Consider the following 20,395-nt stretch of genomic DNA (forward strand, 5'->3'; position numbering starts at 1 on the left):
ACAGCAGAGATTAAAAAATACACAGCTATAGGAGTATATAAAATACATGGATAAAAACATCATATTTTCTCCTCCCATTTGAGCAAAGAAATTATTTTCCTCTAGTACATCTACACAGAAATTGGTATAGACTTTTAAGAAGAGACACAGCCACACTCTAAACTCACTTATGGGAACTAGGAGTAAATACGAACAGCTGCTTGAGTTCAAGTATTTTTTTTAAAGGATATTGTGCAAATAAATGCAGTTCTCTCCTTTGGTGCAATAACCCTGTATGTAAAACTTGCAGATTTCCTTCTTCTTCTCTATCTCTGCATCATGATCAAATTTACACTGCTCTCCCTATAATAACAAGAGGCACACGTTATCAGTCCGAAATGCTGAGCAGTTCCATTTCACATCTCAAGCATCCTCCTTCACCGAATTTAAACTTTTCATAATTGCTAACACAGGATTATATTGTAAGTATGCACCTAAAGAAAATCTGAACAGGGGAAGTGGGACATAGAGAGACAACTGCTGAATCTGGGTTCCAAATAACACATTTGGTGGTGACAGAAAAAAAAAAAAGCTGATCCTACTGTACCAGTTGTCTCCTCTGTTCCCATCTAGCAATTAGCATTAAAAAGACATTTAAACCAATCCCTAATCAAAGGTATTTCACATATAGACAACAGTGCACTTCATCAGTAAACCAGATTTTGTTTCAACAGCACATGAGATAACCATGAAGTCCAATAAGCAAAGCATTTTACTCTTCCACGTAGGACATCAAGCTGCCAACCCTGGCACTTTAGGGTTGATCTGCTAAAGAGGTTTTTTTTGTACATTCTTTGTAGTGTATTTCTCTTGAAAATAATTAAGTTATTTCAACTACTTGTTTTACAACTGAAGGTGGCAGCAAATACTCATCTCACTGAGCACAACATCCTCAAATATGGAACACCAGCGAAACGCCTTCGTTTCATTTGCCCCCTCAATTGGGAGAAAAGCACACTGATTTTCACCCTTAATTTCACAATACAAAAAAGCATCAGAACACGTTCTATCATGACATACACGGAAAAGCTAGATGAAATGGTGCACTCACTTATTTGAGAAGCATGGAGTGTGATTTGTAACTGACTGAACTATTCTGACAGCACAGGATTCAACTTCACAGCAGCGTAAGCTTCAAAATGAAGCAATAGCAAAGTTCTAATGCAATAACAGGCTGCCTTGCTAGGGATTTTGCTTGACAGCTGACTGCTCTGAATAGGATTCTCTTCTTTCTGTTGCCTTCCACTTGCTGGCTGAAGGAAGATGACTTCAATTCTTTGGTAAGGGAACTATTACTACAACCTCACTTTTTACAGAGAGAAACAATTCAGCATAATTAAGCAATTTCTTCACTGATTCAAAATTACTGGTAGCACAAAACACAGAAATAATCTACTACATTCAGAAATCATTGACTATCTGCAGATTCCATACTTGCAAAACTTGTTACATATTTACAGAAGAGACACTGCCAGTGTAAGTTTATAATGCTATCAAGGACATTTTTGCTGCATATATTAGCAAGCAGACACAATCACTTGTTAGAATCAGTCATAACCCTAAGGTGTAACAGAGGGGATATTTTTCCACAAGCACTTCTGTTAGCATTTATCTATAAAGATGTAAAACAGAGGCAGTCAAAACACAGCTTCAACCTATGAGTTTTCCTTGCATCAGCTGAAGTAAAAAAAGCACAGTGCATCTTCTCCCCTCCCTCACACCAAAGAAGCAGGCTGACAAGACACAGTGCACATTTACCTTAATACATCTCCCTTCAAGGAAATATTTACAAATTTGTTTGCCTTTGTGTTCCACTGTGTGCTGATTGATGAATTCCTGACTCATATTAACCCATTTCTTCACTGGTTTGCCATCCTGTAAGAAAAATGAACATTCTGCTGATGTTTACTTATCTAGTGAAACTGAAAGAAATGTTAAGAGCATATCTGGAGCAGCAGCTAGCCCACAGTGTGACTGACTACACCAGGATTAAGTTCTTAATACTACACCCACAGCTCAAAGTAAAGGTAAACACACATACCTTTTCTTAGCTGCTTTAATACTGAGTTTTACACTCTTTTGCAAATATGATCAGATCAGAAATTTCTTACAACACGACAGATGTGAGTTCAGTGAATGGACACAACATCTCATGCTTCATCTGGAAAAGCTAAAGAGCAGGGCTGACTCATGGCTACCAACTAAGTCAGGTGTCCCCTGCCTCAGGGCTCCTCTGCACAAGGCTTTGGGAAGCACCTCTGTGACCTATCACCATGTCAAATAAGTAACTCTCAGTTGCACAACGGCCCAAACGCAATAATTCCCATTTTCCTCTCAAATCATGCAGTGTTTGCTGCCTGTTGGCACACCATAAGTCAGCCTTCAATCTTCATCACTCCGTTTGGTAAGCACATTGATTAACAGCTGGCATTTCTATCCCACAGACAGGTATCAGAAAGATGACACTCTGTTCCAGATGCCCTGTTCCAGCACTGTGTGCCCTGGCCCAAATCACCACTCGGTTTTCACCTTCCTCTGCCCTTCTGGATCCAAACTGCATGATGCTTTGCAACAGAGTTGCTCCCCCATGTGACGAGTGGGAAGACTTTGGGCATGTAAGTGCTACTGACAACCCACCAGCACTTCTGGGAAGAGAGCAAGCAAAGAGGATTGAATAGCAGCTCAGGTGGTGCATGACCTGCTAGCATTCCTCTTGTTGCTGAGGAGATTCTGAATTGTCAACCTGCTTACCTTCACAGCTCCTTCACGAGTCCATTGCTATCAAATCCTTATTAACCATGTTACCACCACGCACGGTGTTACGTCCAAACAAGTCAATTTACTGTTTTTAGTAGTTCAACAACTCTTTAACTGAAGTATTGCCTGTACCACTCAGGAGCTGAACAATCAGACCTCTGGTCTACCTCCGTAGCCATAAGGCTATATTTAGCCAATCCTTCCCCTCTACTCCCTTCTCATGTGATTCTGATGCCTTTTTTGCAACACAGGGTAGTCATCTATTGATCTGGAGGGGAATCAGGCTTTTCCAATGGCAGACTTCTACAAAATTGAGCAGGGATCTGACTGCTGAGTAGGAACTTCTGACATGGAATAGCTATGCTTCTCCACTGCAATTGGACTGGAAATGTGAACATCAGCTCGCTGGGTAAATTATGCAACGTCACAAAACACTGACACTGATTAATGGATTCAGTGACATTCAGAAGCAGACGTCGTCAAGTTGGATCAGCTAAGATCTGTTCTCTATTCTGAATGCATTAAACTCAAAGAAATCTCAGCTGTTTGTTTCACTCAATGTTTTGAATCTAATACCTGCTCCCCTTCAAGATGAACTCCGATATCAGACGAAAACAAAGTCTTTCTGGAGGCACTGAAAACCAGTGACCATCAAACACCTCAAAAAACTTGAAACAGTGGCTCAAGGAAGATTGAAATGCTCCAACTGAGTACTGTGGGAACTGCGGCTCTCCATCAGAGGAGTCCCAGCTAAATGAAAGCCAAGGTATGGATCTCTCCTTTTCCACTATTAGCTATGGAAAGAAGAAGAATCCTTCACGAATCAGAATAAAAACTGGCAAAAGCTGTGAAGGTAGCCTTTTTTTTTTTTTTTTTTTACTGAAAAAGCTGAGGTGAATCACTAGTAGCAAAATGTCACCTTTCAGAAAGTTAATATTTAAGTCAACATGCCATTCATAACCAAAAAATATTCTATTTTTTTAAATTATTATTATTATTGCCAAGACAATGATCTATCAGCTTAAGTTATCAGCTGTACTTTTTACATCTAGTGCAGGAAAATTCAAGTAAAGGGATTTAACTTTTCTAGAGAAGAGAACAAGCAAAAAACCACATAGCCATAAATACACTTCTGTTAAAGCAAGACACCCAGGCATCTGAAACAACTGCATTAGAAACTTAATTCCACATACCTCATGAAAGCCATCAGACCCTTTATTGCCCCCTCTTCCTCTTCCACGATCCTTGCGCTTCAATTTCTTTTGCATTCCACGTCCTCTGCCAACCCCATAATTATTACCTCGCTGAGAAATACCTGAAACACAGCAGCAACCTTTTAAAACGTCCTCCAAAAGTACAGCTATTAGAGACATCCAATGCAGACAAACATAAAGCCAAATATCTTTTTGCAATCTGAATTCCTAAATGCTATCTTGAATCACGAGCTGGCAGGTAGAACTACATCAATTGTAATTCTGTGCAACTGCCTGCTCTTTGAAAAGCTCTTTAAATCAATGGCAGACTGACAAAGTGCACACACAATTAATCCCCTTCAAAGAAGCTTCTCACAACTGGAAGTGCAGAGATGATTTCAAACAAGCCCAAATACTTGAAACATTTTGTGCCATTTGGGCACTTTCTGAACACAGAACTCATCAGTACAACTGACACCCAGGGGTGCACATATATCTGAAAACATGAAAGGAGCCAAAGATCATAACCTCATGGGACAGAATATCTTTGAATATGATAACACTCAGCTGTCTGGAAGTTTCAGGGTGGTAATTTTCCAGCTATCAGCACATCATGAGTCATGGTCTGAACTAAAAACACTGAGACAGAGTTTCTATCTACTTTTGTAATCGATTTAAAACCAAAGAAAACAAGTTCTGTAGATGTCACACCTGCTTCAGATGGAAGCCACCCTCCACAGCAAGGCTGCAACTTGCAAAGACAGAGATCTTGAAGCAGTACCACCAAACACTATGTGAAACAAACGTTTTTTGGTCTCAGTTAAGCAGATTCTGCCAAACTTTTGTGAGTTTACTTGGTTCTGAACCAAAAAAAAGACAAAAGATTGTCACAAAAGTAAGGAAAGAAAGCTTACTACCTTCCTACAAAATGGCATCTTCCCTGCAAACTAGTAAGATATGTACACACTCATAGGAAACCCTGCTCAGATTTTGTGTGGCAGATAAATAAAGGGAGAAAATTATTCAAAGTGAATCAATGGTTTCCTCAAATGCTATTGGTGCCAACTTTTTATCTCACACAAAAACCAAAGAAGTGCCATTTTTCCAGATGGTAGATCAGGATACCTGTACAATAAATGTAAGTGGCACGTGCTGTCTCCCTCACCTAACCTTTCATGCCCCAAGACAACAAATAGAAACAAGAAGATGAGGGAGTCCAAAAGATGAGGGAGTTCAAGGTCTCCTCATAGCAGAGGCAGAGATGTAAGCTGGTTCAATGAACTGCACTACAACGTTATGACCAGACACCAAATGAAAGGTGCAAGTAAAAATGCTTGCATGATTATGTTTGTGTCACACGTAAGTAAAAGCAGCAAGACTCTTTCTGAAGTATGGTTCTGCAGAGAAGCACTTCCTCATGGCCTTTGGATCAGTCCAGCTTTGAAAAGGAAATAAAGTTGAGAAAAGAAAAGGATCATAGCACACTTATGGGGCATACTGATAAACTTAGGCACTCATCAAAATTTTGAGGTACCTTAAGCAGGCTTGTATGTACTTTTGGCCTAAGCCACATTTTGGAATTCCCAGGTCACATACTCTTCTTCACCCTTTCATGAACTCCACCAGAAAGGCACTTCACAGCTGTATGATTTCTTAGTCTGGCAGTCACACAATTGAGATCTTGTCTGTTTGTTTTTAAACAGGTTATTTATTTGCTATTGACACGTTACCCAACGCTTAGTTTTGTCCCTCAGTAAAGGCAGAAGTGCACCCATACAATATTATTCCTTCCCAATAACAGCATGCCACATCCTGATGAGAGACTGCAAGCCCAATGGAGAGCCACAGCTGGCAGCTCTCCTCACACACCTCTCAACACAAACATTCTGAAATGACACAGGACACAACTGCTACCACCACCAACGCCACAGCTAACAATTCAAATCATCTTACCTTTCTGGATCCCTTTCATCCCCTGTTTTTTCACTGGTTCTTTCATAAACGGAGGTCCTAAATCGCTACTGGAGGTCTCTTTAGCTTGCCTGTATTGTTTGAGCTGATCGGCAAAATCTTCATCTTTTTCCTCCTCGTTATAATTACCAAAGTTCTCATCACTGTAATGACTGTAGTCATCATACTCCTTACTCTTTACATTCTTTTTATGTTGCATTTTCTGTGAACTCATGTAATTTCCAGATACGTGTCCATGCTGCACGAAAGGGATTGCATTTTTAGAACCAGCTCAATATTTCAGACACCACCCCTCCAAACTGCCCTACAAAAACAATTGTTTTTATGCTGCTACACTGTCATGCTGACCACACATCTGCACAAACAAGCATTAATAACAGTGAAAATCAGTTATCTTGTAAAAATTAGTACTTTTGACTCCGAATGCATATAGGGAAAAGGTTTTGTTTGTTTGTTTTAAAAAGAAACCAAACAACAGAACAGCATCAACATTTATACTCCAGAATGTTTCTCAGAGGGACTGACAAAGAATTTTCATGTACACAATCCTTTGCACTCTGAGTGGTTTTCTTCTAAAAACAAACAGAAGGTAATACAGCATGAGAAAAAAATAGGTAAGTGCTTAGAACATGCTCAGAAAAACATTGTATATTGAGATCCTCACAGCTGAGCTTAGGTATGTAAGAATACACAGTGGCACTCGTGTTTCAAGAATTCCTTTAACTATGTTACTACAGACAATATAATATGCAAACAGTTTCAAGCTTTTCACACTTAGTTTGGAGGCTTTGTACTGATAGCATATGTCAGCAAGATTCTTTAATGCTTGTTTTGCTGGAATTTGAGAAGTTATTGGACATTTGTCAAGAAGCAAAGCTGATTAGAGACTGGTGGAGACTGCAAGCAAGCTGCTTCTTGGAACTCAGGCTACTTCGGTGTACGGAGTAAAACAATTTGAAGAGTATCCACTCAGGGAAAGTCAGCAGGACTGCAACAAAAATCCTGTGTTGACATTAATAACAAAGCTCTCTCTTAGTAACAGCAGGCAGAATTAGAACTCAACTTGCTAAAACCAATATACAAATGGTTCATTAGAACCATGGTGAGAATTCAATCTTTCCCTTCATGATCTGCATCTCCTGATCATGTTGGACACACATGATACAATCTGTTCCGCCCCCATCAGTCAGGATGAAATACTCCTTAAGGCCACTCCCAAGCCAGTACTGTCCCTTCTCCAGTTTCAGCAGACAGCGTTTTCAGCTCACTAATAAATCAAGCTCATTTGGAGTTTTCTGGAATGGTTTCAGGCTAAAAGGAAAGCATCCCTTCCTCTGAAGTAATGCAGTTCCATCAAGCCTCCAGCTACTCCGTCTCACTTGTCAAGAACGGCATTTTATTTCACTCAGTGGTCCAGGAGAGCTGTTGAGCTGCGCAGACCGAGAAAAGCCAGGACAAACTGAGCTATCACAAAGCAGCACCCACTCTAGATACTTCAAGGTGACTTTTCAAGAACCTCTTTCCTCTTTGTACAGTCCAAATCCAACGTAGCTTTACTTACTTCCGCACAGCAGAAAACTTGTATCAACTTTGTTTACATCATACATTTAAGCTCCAGATGATGCTTTACATCTTCCACTCAGAGGACATGAGAACTATACGCATCGTCTGAAGCTGTGAGAAGGGGCACTGTGATCAAATCAGCTTTCAAAAACTGCATCTTTGACATCAGCATTTTCATATGCATACCCAAATAAACACACGAGACATCAGCTCAAAGCAGCACTACCTGACTGAACGAAGAATCATAATCTCTGTATGAAGAACTGCTACTTTTTTTATGCGATCTTTCTGTACGTTCAATATCAGAGTCATGGCTGTAGTCTGAACTGTCATCACTGGAAGGAGAGTTATGCTGAAAAAAACAAACAGAAGAAAACAGCTGTCTAAAATGCTGTTATATAATTTATTATGCAACTGGTCTGCTGCATAGTAACTTAAAGGGAGCACTAAACCAGCGTATAAAAACATTTTCTTAACTGTCCTCAACCTCTGCCTCTGGGGGAGACCAAAGAAAACACACTCTTTGATGACCCACTCTCTTTATCAGAGAAAGAGATCTGATCCTATGAGGCTTTTGCATGAAAACACTGAGGGTTATGTGGTTACACTGGGTTACATCAGTTTCCCATGGGTCTGCCTCAGAGCCCTACTTCTTTGCAACATAGTTGAGATGCTGCTGGAAGGCTAAAAGAAATCTTGGAGAGGGCTAAAAACTTGCACATGACCAAAGAACAGATTAGCACTCAATTTCTGCTGAGAGAAAAGAGCATTAGTTCATACCAGGTGCACTTAGATGTACAGTTTTGCAGAAGATTTAGAGGGACAACTAGCTGTACACAAATCAATGGTAATTCTTCTGCCACTCTCCTCAAAACCATACCAGAATTCTACAGTGCTGTGATTTTTAGTCAATGACAAGTGAGTTTAATTTTTTAGGTGAAAAATCCCCCGCATCTACTTCAGAACCAATTAAAATGTACATTATACACATCATCTTAATGAAGTTAATGAAGAATTCACCCACCTAGCATGAGATCTTCCATTTCCATAAATACAGTAATTAACTGAACAGAATTGAGCAAGGAAGCTCACTCCCTACTGTTCAGCTACCATCACCCTTGCTGATAGTAAACAAGCATCCAATAAAGATGTGTATCACAAAAGTACAGTTAGACTCAATCTGATTTTGTTTTTCTTCAAAAAGTCAATGACACGCATGCATTTGAATTAGAAACTCACTTGTTAGCTTTGTCTATCATCTGGAATGTGCTATAGCTTGATTATTTAATGACTTACGATCTCTCACCCCACACAAACTCACTGAAACACATGAACATGCATTGCCATGTGTCAAAAGTCTACTTAAACAAATCCTCCAAGGCTGAAATGCACCATTAAGACAGGAAACGCAAAAACAGCAGAGTCCAACGACTGTCTGTATAGTAATACTGTTTTCAGACGACTTCTCTAATTCCCTGGATTCTTGTCTAAACCTGGAAAGCTGCTATTAAAATAAGCACTTCCATTTTTTGGTTTGCAGTTTCTGACCTTATGTTTATCCCGTCTTCTCCTTTTGGACTTTTTCTTTTCTTTTTCTTTTTTGCGTTTCTTCCGTGATTTTCTGTGTCCTTTCTCATTTTTCTGTTTATCATCTTTTGAACCATGTTCTTTCACATCTTCATAAGCTGCATCGTCTATTTCACCATCCTCAAGCTCTCCATCTTCTCTGTAGGAGGAAAAATACAATAACATTGTCATATTACCCATCTCAACTGTGTAACAGCACAGTAAAAAGAAAAGCACGCAGTATTTCTTTCCACCAGCTGCACTGTCACATGCACACAAATACACATTATAACACACACAACACCCCTAAAAAATACTTAGGTTTTCTTGTGAAGAAAAATGGAATTAAGCCATTAAACGTCCTTTAATTGTACTGCCAAAAAAAATATATTGAACTTCTCAGAACAAAGGCCTTCTGTTCTTCCACAGTTTTGCCCACGCTAGCTAAAACTGCAGCTTCAACATAGCACCCAGTGCTGCACCTAAATCCACTTCAACCTGAAAGGGCACTTTAACCATTTCCAGAAACGCTTCAACTACAACACTTTAAACATGTCTTCATCATGCTCTACTTGCAGAACAGACGCAGCCAAATTCAAAGGCAATTAAAGTGGAAATCATACGTTCGGGAGTAGCAATAACACAAACCAACAGTTGGGAACTGCAGGGAAAAGAATGCACCGTAATAGGAATGCGTTTCCATCAGCACACCAACCAGCTCCTGCAACTAAAGCACCTCCGAAGAATGGCCAACATCCTGAGCAGTTCCAAAAAGGAGAATTACAGTCACGGTTACGGTGATTCTTTCAAAGAAATTCTTAGTAGCAGAGGAGAAAAAAGGAGTAGTTGACAGGTAAAGTCCGTGTGCTACAATTTAATATCCACAGAACACAGACACCTGATGCTGCTGTTGTGCTAGGACACCTGTTTGTTGGCTCTGCGGGGTTGTTGTGGGTTTCTTCCAAAGCACCTAGCACTGACTTCTGTAGGAGTTTGCTCCCCATGTCACAGCAGTAACTGACACAACAACCACTGTAGGAGGAACAACACTCATGAGACCACAACTTCTGCATGTGTCACTGTCTGAAAAGTCTTTTTTTTTTTGGAGTAACACCAAAGGATGATTCAAAATAAATAGATAATACAGACTGCATTACTTCACGTATAATAGGAAGGTTTGTCCTGATCCCTACCTGTACAGGAAAAAAATATAAACCTATGGTTACTAAGCCTTTACATTTTACATTCTGACCCAAATAACAACTCCAAAACTATTTCACCTGGGAAGAAAACTATCCAACACAACACAAACCAAAGTCTTTCCAACCCCTACTCCTTGCACACTGCTGAAGCAATCTCAATTCCTCTTCTATTAATTGGCATTTGCTTATTTAGCAGTGAATGCACAGAATACACTACTCCCAAACTTCAATAACTGGGCTCTATATAGCTATCTCTATGTCACTTTCTACTGCTTCTGGAATTCAGAACCTTACAGAAACTCAATCCTGAATTTTTACTGATTGCCAGAAAACACCACTGCTGACCCAGTGCTGGAAACCATCACCCTCAGTGCAGTGGATTTAGCAGAAACTCAAGAAATGCTGCCAGTTGAAGCAAGGGGAAAAGCCTGCAGATAGCAGAAAATCACATACAAGATCACAATCACAACTCTTAGAAGTCAGAATCCTCATTTACTAGTAAACAAACATCACAAAGCTCAATCCACCTGATGGAGAGTGTTAAAACAGAACTGTCAGTCCCAAAGATTCAAAGGTGTTACAGCATCAGTGCTGTATGAAACAGGACTGCAACTACATGCCATTGAAGGCTGCAAGTTTGTGCACAGCCAGTGGCTGCTGAGTTCCTTGCAGGATACATTCTGATGTCTGTGGAAATGCAGGAGTGGGAGGCAGCGAAGACAAGCCCAGGAGTCACAGTAAATGGTGATCTATGCCTCTGTGTACTTCAAACAACTGAAAAACTGGGCATTGGAGGCTTTCAAAGCCTTTTCTACACATGGAATAATGAAGATCTGTGATCTGCTCAGATCTCTGCTATGGAACAGCTGAAAACAATTACACCATTACAACTGCACAGATACTTTTTTTTTTAATATGTACAATTGTTTAAGCAGAAAATCGTTTGACATCCGTGTCCAAAGCCTGGGAAAACCACTAGTATTTTAACAGAAACTATTTGGTAACAAAAAAAATCAACCCTCAAAGCTGCTGATACATTTTTTTTTTTCTGTCAGAGAAGGAAGAAGTGACAAACAGCTACAAGAACTTCAGGACAGACTGCAAAGCCCAGGAAAGCTGTAACTTATCACGTCCTGTGACATTCATATATTCAGAGATGATTTGTCTTCCTGAAATACAGGGATCTAAAGCCAATATAGGAATACTCCTGTCATTGCCAAGAGGTGACATTTTTATATGCCTGTGCCTTGCTGCTGAGAAAGGAAAAGGCAGGTGGCAGGTCTTGATCTCACTTGCAACAGAGCTAGATGAAAAAAAGTAAAATGATCTGGTATGTGTAATGCCACAGTGAGATGGAAAGGACTGCAATAACAGCGGGGTAGCAAAGTCTTTGGCTACAGCAAATGAGCCCAAATGCAGCAGCTGCAGAGGGAAAAACAAAGGAGAAGAGCTGCTCACCTTGGGAAGGCCTCAGGCAGGAAGGGATCTCCGACCCTTCAGTGAGGTCTGGGAAGGGGGGGATGCCCTGAGATGGCCCTGCTTTCCCACCAGGTGCTCAATGGTTCAGGCTGTGACTTAGCATTTCCACTACAGCACGCAAACCAAAAGATGCCTGAACTAAACCCTCTTTGCCCACAGTCTGCCCGGGATAACAAGCTAGCAGGATTAATGATCCATCTTGTCTGATGCTCCTTTGCTACGGAATGATCCCGAGGCACCCTGATTTAAACAAGCCACTTCCATTCAGCAATTGTTCCTGGTGTAAAAGAAAGCAGCAGCAGAAACGAAATGAACCTGGGACCCAAAGATAAGGCTGGTAACCTTCCAACAGCACTTTAAGATAACTTTGTATCTGTTATTTGAGAAAAAAAATAATTGGTAATGCTACTTACACACTAAAAAACGTGCAAACCCAACTATGTGAAACCAGAACGCAAGCTCTGCAGTGTGCTGATACTGAAGGCAATAGGAGTTCTTCCAGAGATGATCCACGATCATCATTTCTTTTTAAAGAAATTAGGAACTGCTGGTGGTCCATCACTATGATGCGAATACTGAATATCTGCATTTAAGCTAGACTTTGATATAATGATATTGAATAATGTTTGAGCAGCAATAACAGGACCACAATAGAGCACAGTAACACTAAATAATAGGATCAAGAATTAAAAAAATATATCCTTGCATTGAAATTACATAACTACAATAACACAAGATAGAGACAACAGGAGAGATGTACTGACAGGGAAGAGCACACTCTCTGTTGAGCTCATGTCTCAAGTTCAGACTCCTCTCTTCCAGCAGTGAAGCTGGCACCCAGCCTTTCTGACTACTTCCACAACCTGCCCTCCAGTTCTTCATGCAGCACCACCAGGTCTATGACAGGTTTAACAGAATGCAAGAGAAAGACAGCAAAAATCCCCACAAAATAGCCAGTAGGAACATGAAGTTCTCACTGCCTCGAGGCTTCAAAAGGTTTAGAAGATCTGGGAGGCACCTCTTAATTTTTAAGGCTATTTGTCTCTGTAATATCAGGTTTTAAGCTTTATGAACAAAGTGCTTCATTTCTGTCCAGAGCTTTGTCAGTTATTTCCTTTGTTTTGGGTTTGATTTTAGTATTTTCAGTATTTGTAAGTGCGGGGAGCCAGAATGCATTTCCTCCTCTGAGGAAAAGTATCCAACTCTCCCTTGCTTCCTGGATCATAATAAAGCAATACAAATTGAAAATATTCAAATTAGCAGACCATACTTAAATGGTAGAAGAGGGAACCAAAACATAATAATAGTTTATTCCAGTTAGAACAGTTAACAATCTCGGACTGCTGAATGAAGCCCTTAAGCACACGGTGACTCTTAAATGAGCGCTGAGGGCAGTAACAGGTATTAGGGCAGAAGTAGTAATTAGTCTAGATTAAATCACTGTGCAATTTGTCCACCTCAGGCCTATACTCACAAAGAAGCAAGCCACAGTTCTGACCTCCTGTAAGAATAAAGGCATGTGCCAGGGAGAAGAAAAGGGGAAAAGACAGACATGAGTCCTGTGTTTAGTCCTGCTGCATCTCCTGGAACCTGCTAGAACCCAATACTGTTAATAACCACAGTGCACAAACAACACATAGGATTGTGGATCACCAACTACCACAAAATGGAAAAAAGAACTGAAAACAAATACTCCTGGGTCACCAGAGAAAATCTTCTTCTAGATACGTACTGAAGGCAGTTCTGTTTGCTAAGTCATGGCAGGCAGCAAACTTTGACAAGTGGAGAAGGCTCCAGAAGGGACCGGAGAGATGCACAGAAAGCAAAGCTCACTCCACCAAGAACATCCACCCAATTAAAATACTTTCTTCAGTAAAATACAGGCTGTAAATGCTCTTTGGGAAATAGGCATTTGCCAGCTACCAGTTCCTTTGGGAGCTGCTGTCGAGTATTTATTGTTCTGGGATGTGCACAGGGCTCAAGTAACTTTCCAGGTAGAACCACTGTGCAGAATCCCAGTAACACTATCCTTTGGATTGCATTTCAAAGGTACAGTTACCAAAGTTCTCTACTCTCCAAACACTTAGATTATTTCCACAAAAACCTAGCATTTTCTAAGTGCCAAACTTAAAGAATGCTTAAAAAAAAAAAAAAAAAAAAAAAAAAAAAAATATATAAAAAAAAATTTAAAATTTAAAAATTTAAAAAATTAAAAAATTATTAAAAAAAAAAAAAAAAAAAAAAAAAAATCGGTGCATAAATATAATTTGAAAATGTAATGGTTTAAAATGTACCATTTCTTGGAAATGATTTAATTCAAAGGAAGTCTGAAGGAAGTGATAGGGCAGAAAGCACCCTCAGTTCAGGCCTTTTTTCCACTCAGAAGTGAGAACAGGAGTGGGACAGTGCTGAGCGAGCACAGAGCCGACCCCTTTCCAGCACTTATTCCACACTGCTGGCTGTGAGCAAGCAGCTCCGGGCTGGGCTTTTGGTGCTGCAAACCAGGACTACCTCCTTTCCCACTATGAGTAATGAAAGTCAACAAATAGCTGTGGTCTGGAAAAAAAGAGAGCTAGTGGCTGATTTTCTAGGAAACGGGTCCTAGTTTCATGCTGCTTCCCCCCTGGCACATCCCCGCAGTCACGCTGCTGATGTAACAAGAGACGATAGGAACTTCTGTTTTGCACAGCACAGCACAGGGAGGATTCTGAAGTTACACAGTATCTCAGTCTGCTGATATTATTGCTGGAAGTGTCTGACAAAAACAGCATTTTCTTGATCTATAAAAACAAGAAACCATCAATTAATTTTCTACAAGGCTTCAGCTAACTTTCAACTATCCTACAACGCAGCACAGAAACATCCTTCACTGAGATCAATTTGGGATGTGTTTCTTACACGACCCACACCTCAGGAGTCAAAAGATGGCCTTTGCTTTGAAGGAACAAACACTGGCCAACTGCTCTTACCTTCTGCCACGTGTTACTTCCCTGAATTCTACCCTTGCATTTGTGAAGGCTGAACTAAACCTGATGCATCTGCTGTCTCTGTATTTGATACACGTTCTTCTGCGTTTCCAAAGAGAAAAAAGAATCAGAGCAAAGAAATCATAGGGAAAGGGCAACAACCACCGCTAGAAGAAAGGCACACTTCAGTGGATTCCACACATGCTGCACTCAAGCGAATGGGCAGTGCCACATGCATTTGTGAGAGCACAGACTGCCATCACAAGCAGCGAGCTCCTCACGCTGGCAGAGACGGTCCGAACCACGATCAGAAGCCGAAAAGACGAGCTCTGAGACTGCTCTTCCTCCTCATCCATTTCCACAGAGTGACAGCTGGAAGACAACACTCAAGCTGTAAGGGCATACCAATCCTCTTTTCATTCCTTACACTGTCAACCACCACGAGCAGCAGCCTCTTAGGAAAAAGCACATCCCTCTCTGCAGCACGCAGCCCACCCATGGGTGACCTATCCCAAAGATTAGGCAGCAACTCCACAGGCCATGCACTGGCTTCACACGGCAGCCCTGCTGCACACACCAGACATCTCCTACTGTATTTTAAGCCCTTTTGGAAGAGAAAACACAGCATCTTCATTAAATAACCAGTTTAAGTCGGTTGTTTGGCTACCGCTGCCTGACCTGTTGGAACCTCTTCATGAGAAGTTCTGGAGAAGTTTAATAATTAAAACGAGTTGGCAATCGATACTACTGTTTCCTCATAACCCATGAGAGAGCAAAGGCAATCCTGATATCCAAAATGCAGGCAATGCAAAACTAAATAACATCACCCAAACACCACGAGGTAAAGCCTAAGCCAAGGCAGCACACTGGCTCTGATCCTTTCCTATGATCCCTGTACAAGGACAACGTACCAAAGAATGAAAAAAAACCTTTGGTCCCTCTCCAGGAAGAGGTTCCTCCAGGAACCAGGCAGGAGAAAGAACCAGCACTGCTGATGGATCGCTCCCTAATCCACAATTTCCAGATACTTGGAACTCGACGGATATGTGGAATAAAACCGTAAAGCATTTCCACTGCCCCAAATCTATTTTAGTGCATCTCCAAAATGGATTAGAAAGGCACAAAAGCCAAATTATTTGGACGCTAGAGTCAGTCTGGTAAAATCATTGCAAAACCAATTATACAACATGAGAAGTAACCCACCATTACTCTAACATTTCCAGCTTCATTTCTACCATTCGGACTCAGCTTTCAATCACCTTTCTTGCCCTCAGCCCGAGTCATTTTTAAAAATCACATCCCTTATGTTCAAAGATGTACAACTCAAGCTCCCAAAGCCCAAGACACAAGAAGTAAACGCAGCTACTCAGTACACCACAGACTGAAGAAAACAGAAGGGTTTTCCCTTTAGGACTCCTTTTTAATCCCCCTCACACAGTTACTCAGTACACGTGCAAACACAGCAGGTGCTACACAAGACTCATACTGCTGCATACTCTAAGAACTTACATGAATGAAATCACACGACCAAGATGTAAATCTCTATCAAATACTATTTTAAGTTCATCTTTGGTAGGTTTCATTGACAGCTGAGGAAAGGTCTCATTTGGCCTTCTAATACTTGAAGGGAGCGTGTAAACAGGAGGGGGAACAGCTGTTTACAAGGGTGGATAGTGATAGGACAAGGGGGAATGGTTTTAAGCTAAGACAGGGAAGGTTTAGGTTGATATTAGGAGGAAGTTTTTCACACAGAGAGTGGTGAGGCACTGGAACAGGTTGCCCAAGGAGGCTGTGGATGCCCCATCCCTGCAGGCATTCAAGGCCAGGCTGGATGTGGCTCTGGGCAGCCTGGGCTGCTGGTTGGTGACCCTGCACATAGCAGGGGGTTGGAACTGGATGAGCACTGTGCTCCTTTGCAACCCAGGCCATTCTGTGATTCTATTACTTAAAAATAATTACACTGTTTTACAGTGTGATGCATTTGACCGTATCTATTAGATAAGCCCTAAGGAGAATACTAACGACTAACAGGTTCCAAAAGAATTACCCCAACTAGACAAACTCAATTACGGGACGTAAACCTCTCTCTTTTCCTTCTGGTGCACAGAAGGGACGCAGGAACAAGAGTGCAAACATTATGGATGAGCAGAACCCTAATGCATCAAGTAATTAATTTTAAGCAACTATTAATTTCTGATGATAACCAAATTTTATAGTCCAAAAATAAAATACTGTAACATTTATCTCCTCCTAAAATGAGCACACTGTTCAACCTCCACCTCTTTTTCCTGCAATTAGTTCTAAAGACGTGTTATCATAAAACAGGCAGGATGTCCAAAAACTCAATCACATATAGAAGCATGAAACTAAGATCCCACAACTTACACAGGCTGATGACAGCCCCACACACCTATCCTGATACCATCTGTAATAATGCCATACAATGCAGGAAAGAGAAAGATTCAAGCGTTTCTGGCACCAGCCAGAAGGAAAAAGGCCACCCTGGGTATTTCTTCTCCTTAACTCCTTTATGGGGACATTTTGTTTAGTACCCCAAACCAGGTTTCTCCTTCAACCCCTCTATTCCAGCTCTCTGTGCACTCCTGCTGCTCCACACCACCCCATGCAGCACTAGTGACTGTGCAGCCCTTTACTTCATCACTCCTCACAACTACATCACGAAAGTCACATGCCTAAAACAGGATGGTAAAGGGCTAAAATTGACCAAATCTTTGCAATTCACTACACTACAGCTCTTGTGAACGAAAAAGAACTACAAAAACTTGATGTGCTTGCAGTTAGCAACAAACCAGTGTTTAATGAGCACTAGCCTTTCCCAGCATTTCACAGGTTACTTAGGGCACAGCTTTCAGCTGTCCTTTAGCTTTGACCGCTCTGCAAAAGCACAGCAATATTAACCTACAGCCTGGCAGTGAGAAGTTACAGGGCAGACTGCTTGGCTTTTGAACCCACCTTCTGCTTTTGTACCCAGGCTTGCTCTAGCAGATACTGTGCTCCCATATAAAGGAAGCCAGAAAGGCAAGGATAAGACGTGCCAAAACCCAGTTTCCTGCAGCAGAGGCCAACAAGCAGGCTACAAGGCCTGCTTTCTCACCCTGCCACCTACCCGCCTCTGCTAACAGGGGCTGGGCTCTGCACTAAGTTACAGACATACACACAGACCACCTCCTCTGCCCCAGCAGGATGAGAAGTAACAGCCACACAAGTCAGATGCACTTCTGCCACTCTTGCAGGGTTTGCTGGATGGGAACTAAGCCTCTTATACCCACAGGGCACATCAGGGAGCGATTCTCTCTTCATTTCCTATTTTCCTAATGTCCAAACGAGTTTTGAAATCATGCTCATGGACAATAAATCACGACAAGGCTGCCTGCTGGGATCACAAAACTTATGAATGCATTCTTTGGTGATTAACTATTGCAACAACAACAAAAAATCTCCCTAAATACAGCTGTAAGTAAATATTTTCAAGTCAAACAATGCACATACAGACAGAGGGCATCAAAGCACGGGCAGAATAAAATACACATTTCAATCACCTACTTTAACACTAAAGATGGTTATGGCAAGGGGGCCTGGGAGAGTGGCAGGGCTGGGCAGCACGAGCATTGATTACAGCAGATCTTGAGACCTCCAGCTCAACAAAAGCTTCCTTGATCAGTGCTGCTACGGCGCAACACAGAGCTGGTGAGCCACAGGGATCAAGGCAAGATGCAGGCAGAGCAGCATGCAAAATATTGCTGGCTAAGCAGTAACTGAGAAAATGCCTAACTGAGGTGTATAACACAGATTTCAATTTACTGTTACCTATACTGTTTACAACCAGCCACTTGTGCTTTTCCTTTTGTTTCCCACTGACTGTAATTTCCCAGAGCAGCTCTCCATTACAGGGAACCAGACAAACCTGCTCTATCAGCAGTTTAAGATGGTGTCTGCCAAGAACAAGAGTGGAAAACTGGTACGTTCTCCTGTGAGAGAGTTGGAAGAAGGAACTGGGAAAAGAAAAATAGAAACAGGGTGGCAGAGCAACAATTTGCCTGGTTTATCTGGAACACTGAGCTGGCAGAGCAGGCTCTGGAAGCTGGCAAACTTGAGGAACCAAACCCTTCAGCCACACCATAAAATTCAAATTGGTTTATCATGGACAAGAGAGCAGCTATCCATTTAATTTCAAAACGTAAGAGCTGTCTCCAGCATGATGAAGATGTTTACAAGGATGATTTTCATGGCTCTTGGAGGCGGAAGCTGAAATACAACAGAAAAGCCTGACTGGCAAACAAACAAACAAAAAAAAAGGCAAAATAAAATCAGGACTATTTTCTCCAGAATGTTTACACAGGACATTTGGGTGTGCATCAGAGAGCTGGCTTTAACACAGAATTGCTTTGTTGCACTGTGGGCTGTCAGAAGAAGCCTGAGACTTACACTGGCAAGGCAATTCCCAAGACCTCACTGGGCACAAAAGCATCACCTGCACTGCTGTGAGCTAGTATCTCAATGCTCAGACCCATCAACAGGGTCACTGCTAAATTTACTGCAGTTAATGGAGATTAAATGACAGTAAAGCAGAGATGGCCAACAGAAGGAACCGGGTACCAACCTAATATTTTAGGTACTGAAAAAAAAAACAACCACTCAAATTCACAGAGAAGTTATTTGCTAATGTTTCTCACACCAAATCTGGCACTGCTCTCTAATGCAGGACTAGTTGAAAGAAAGAAGTCCTTCTCATGCCTGTCACAGCTCAGCATTAGTCAGAAAATCAAAGTCCACCGAAGTCTGCACGAGGACTGAATCCCTGTATACCTGTGGAAAGCATTTAGTCCCATTTTGGATAGAAAGGGAAACCAGCCAGTAAATTCACCCACAGCATTATGCACAGGACGTGTCCATAAAACAAGAAGATTCTCTTGTGTTGATATCTGCTCGCACCCTTCCTCTGACTTCCTTCTTATCCTCTAGGCATGACCTACAGAAGAAGTGACCCTTCATAAAACAAAACCATACAGGCAAACTTAAGAAGAGACACTTGTTTTCTGGGTGTATGGAACAAACACATCAGAGAGCACATGAGTTAACTAAAAACACATAAAGAATGAAAAGCTTTCCTTATGTAATTAGCTGCCCCATCCATAAAGAAGGAAACAAAGCCTTTGGATTAGAACAACACTTCCATCTCAGAACAGACAAAGGCTTTTAGTACTTCCTGCTGCTCTAAACACTCACCAACTTTCTCCTAACTCCACAGATCAGTTCAATACCAAACTCATAAATGTTTACAGAAACGCCGTTAACTCAACGCTGTCCAAAACTGATCAGTTAATGACCTCACCAGCTTCCTATTATGGGCTTTATCTATAGCAAGCTGCTCAGTCTGAGCTACAAACGCAGCAAAACACTGAACGCAAGGCAGAACACACTGAAACCACACACATTAGCTTTAAAACACCAAATTAATTATAGAGCAAAAGTCCACATAAGCTTACAATACGAGCATACTCACAGCATTTCTACAGAACGGACCTAAAATACTACACCTTGCTTTTCAACTCCCAGCCCAGGAGACTGGACAAAATCAACTCAGCACTTCAAAAGCATTCCTCTGCAAGCTTCCTGCCCCCCTCCAGACAGCCAGTTT

General features: G+C 41.4%; 1 protein-coding gene across 1 annotated transcript in view; it reads right to left on the bottom strand.

Moving 5' to 3' along the window:
- ZC3H6 (zinc finger CCCH-type containing 6) overlaps window positions 1-20,395 on the bottom strand; it is a 29,072-nt gene that overhangs the window by 6,423 nt on the left and 2,254 nt on the right. Inside the window, exons 2-7 of the mRNA XM_042811026.1 lie at window positions 9,072-9,249; window positions 7,750-7,875; window positions 5,943-6,198; window positions 3,990-4,111; window positions 1,798-1,914; window positions 231-342 (exon numbers count right to left, since the gene is read on the bottom strand). Coding sequence (XP_042666960.1) covers window positions 231-342; window positions 1,798-1,914; window positions 3,990-4,111; window positions 5,943-6,198; window positions 7,750-7,875; window positions 9,072-9,249 — 911 coding nt within the window. The remainder of the gene's footprint in view (window positions 1-230; window positions 343-1,797; window positions 1,915-3,989; window positions 4,112-5,942; window positions 6,199-7,749; window positions 7,876-9,071; window positions 9,250-20,395) is intronic.

The sequence above is a fragment of the Centrocercus urophasianus genome, unplaced genomic scaffold (assembly GCF_019232065.1).
Source record: "Centrocercus urophasianus isolate 14NV4802_14NV808 unplaced genomic scaffold, USGS_Curo_1.0 seq_10, whole genome shotgun sequence".
In the NCBI taxonomy this organism is placed as follows: domain Eukaryota; kingdom Metazoa; phylum Chordata; class Aves; order Galliformes; family Phasianidae; genus Centrocercus; species Centrocercus urophasianus.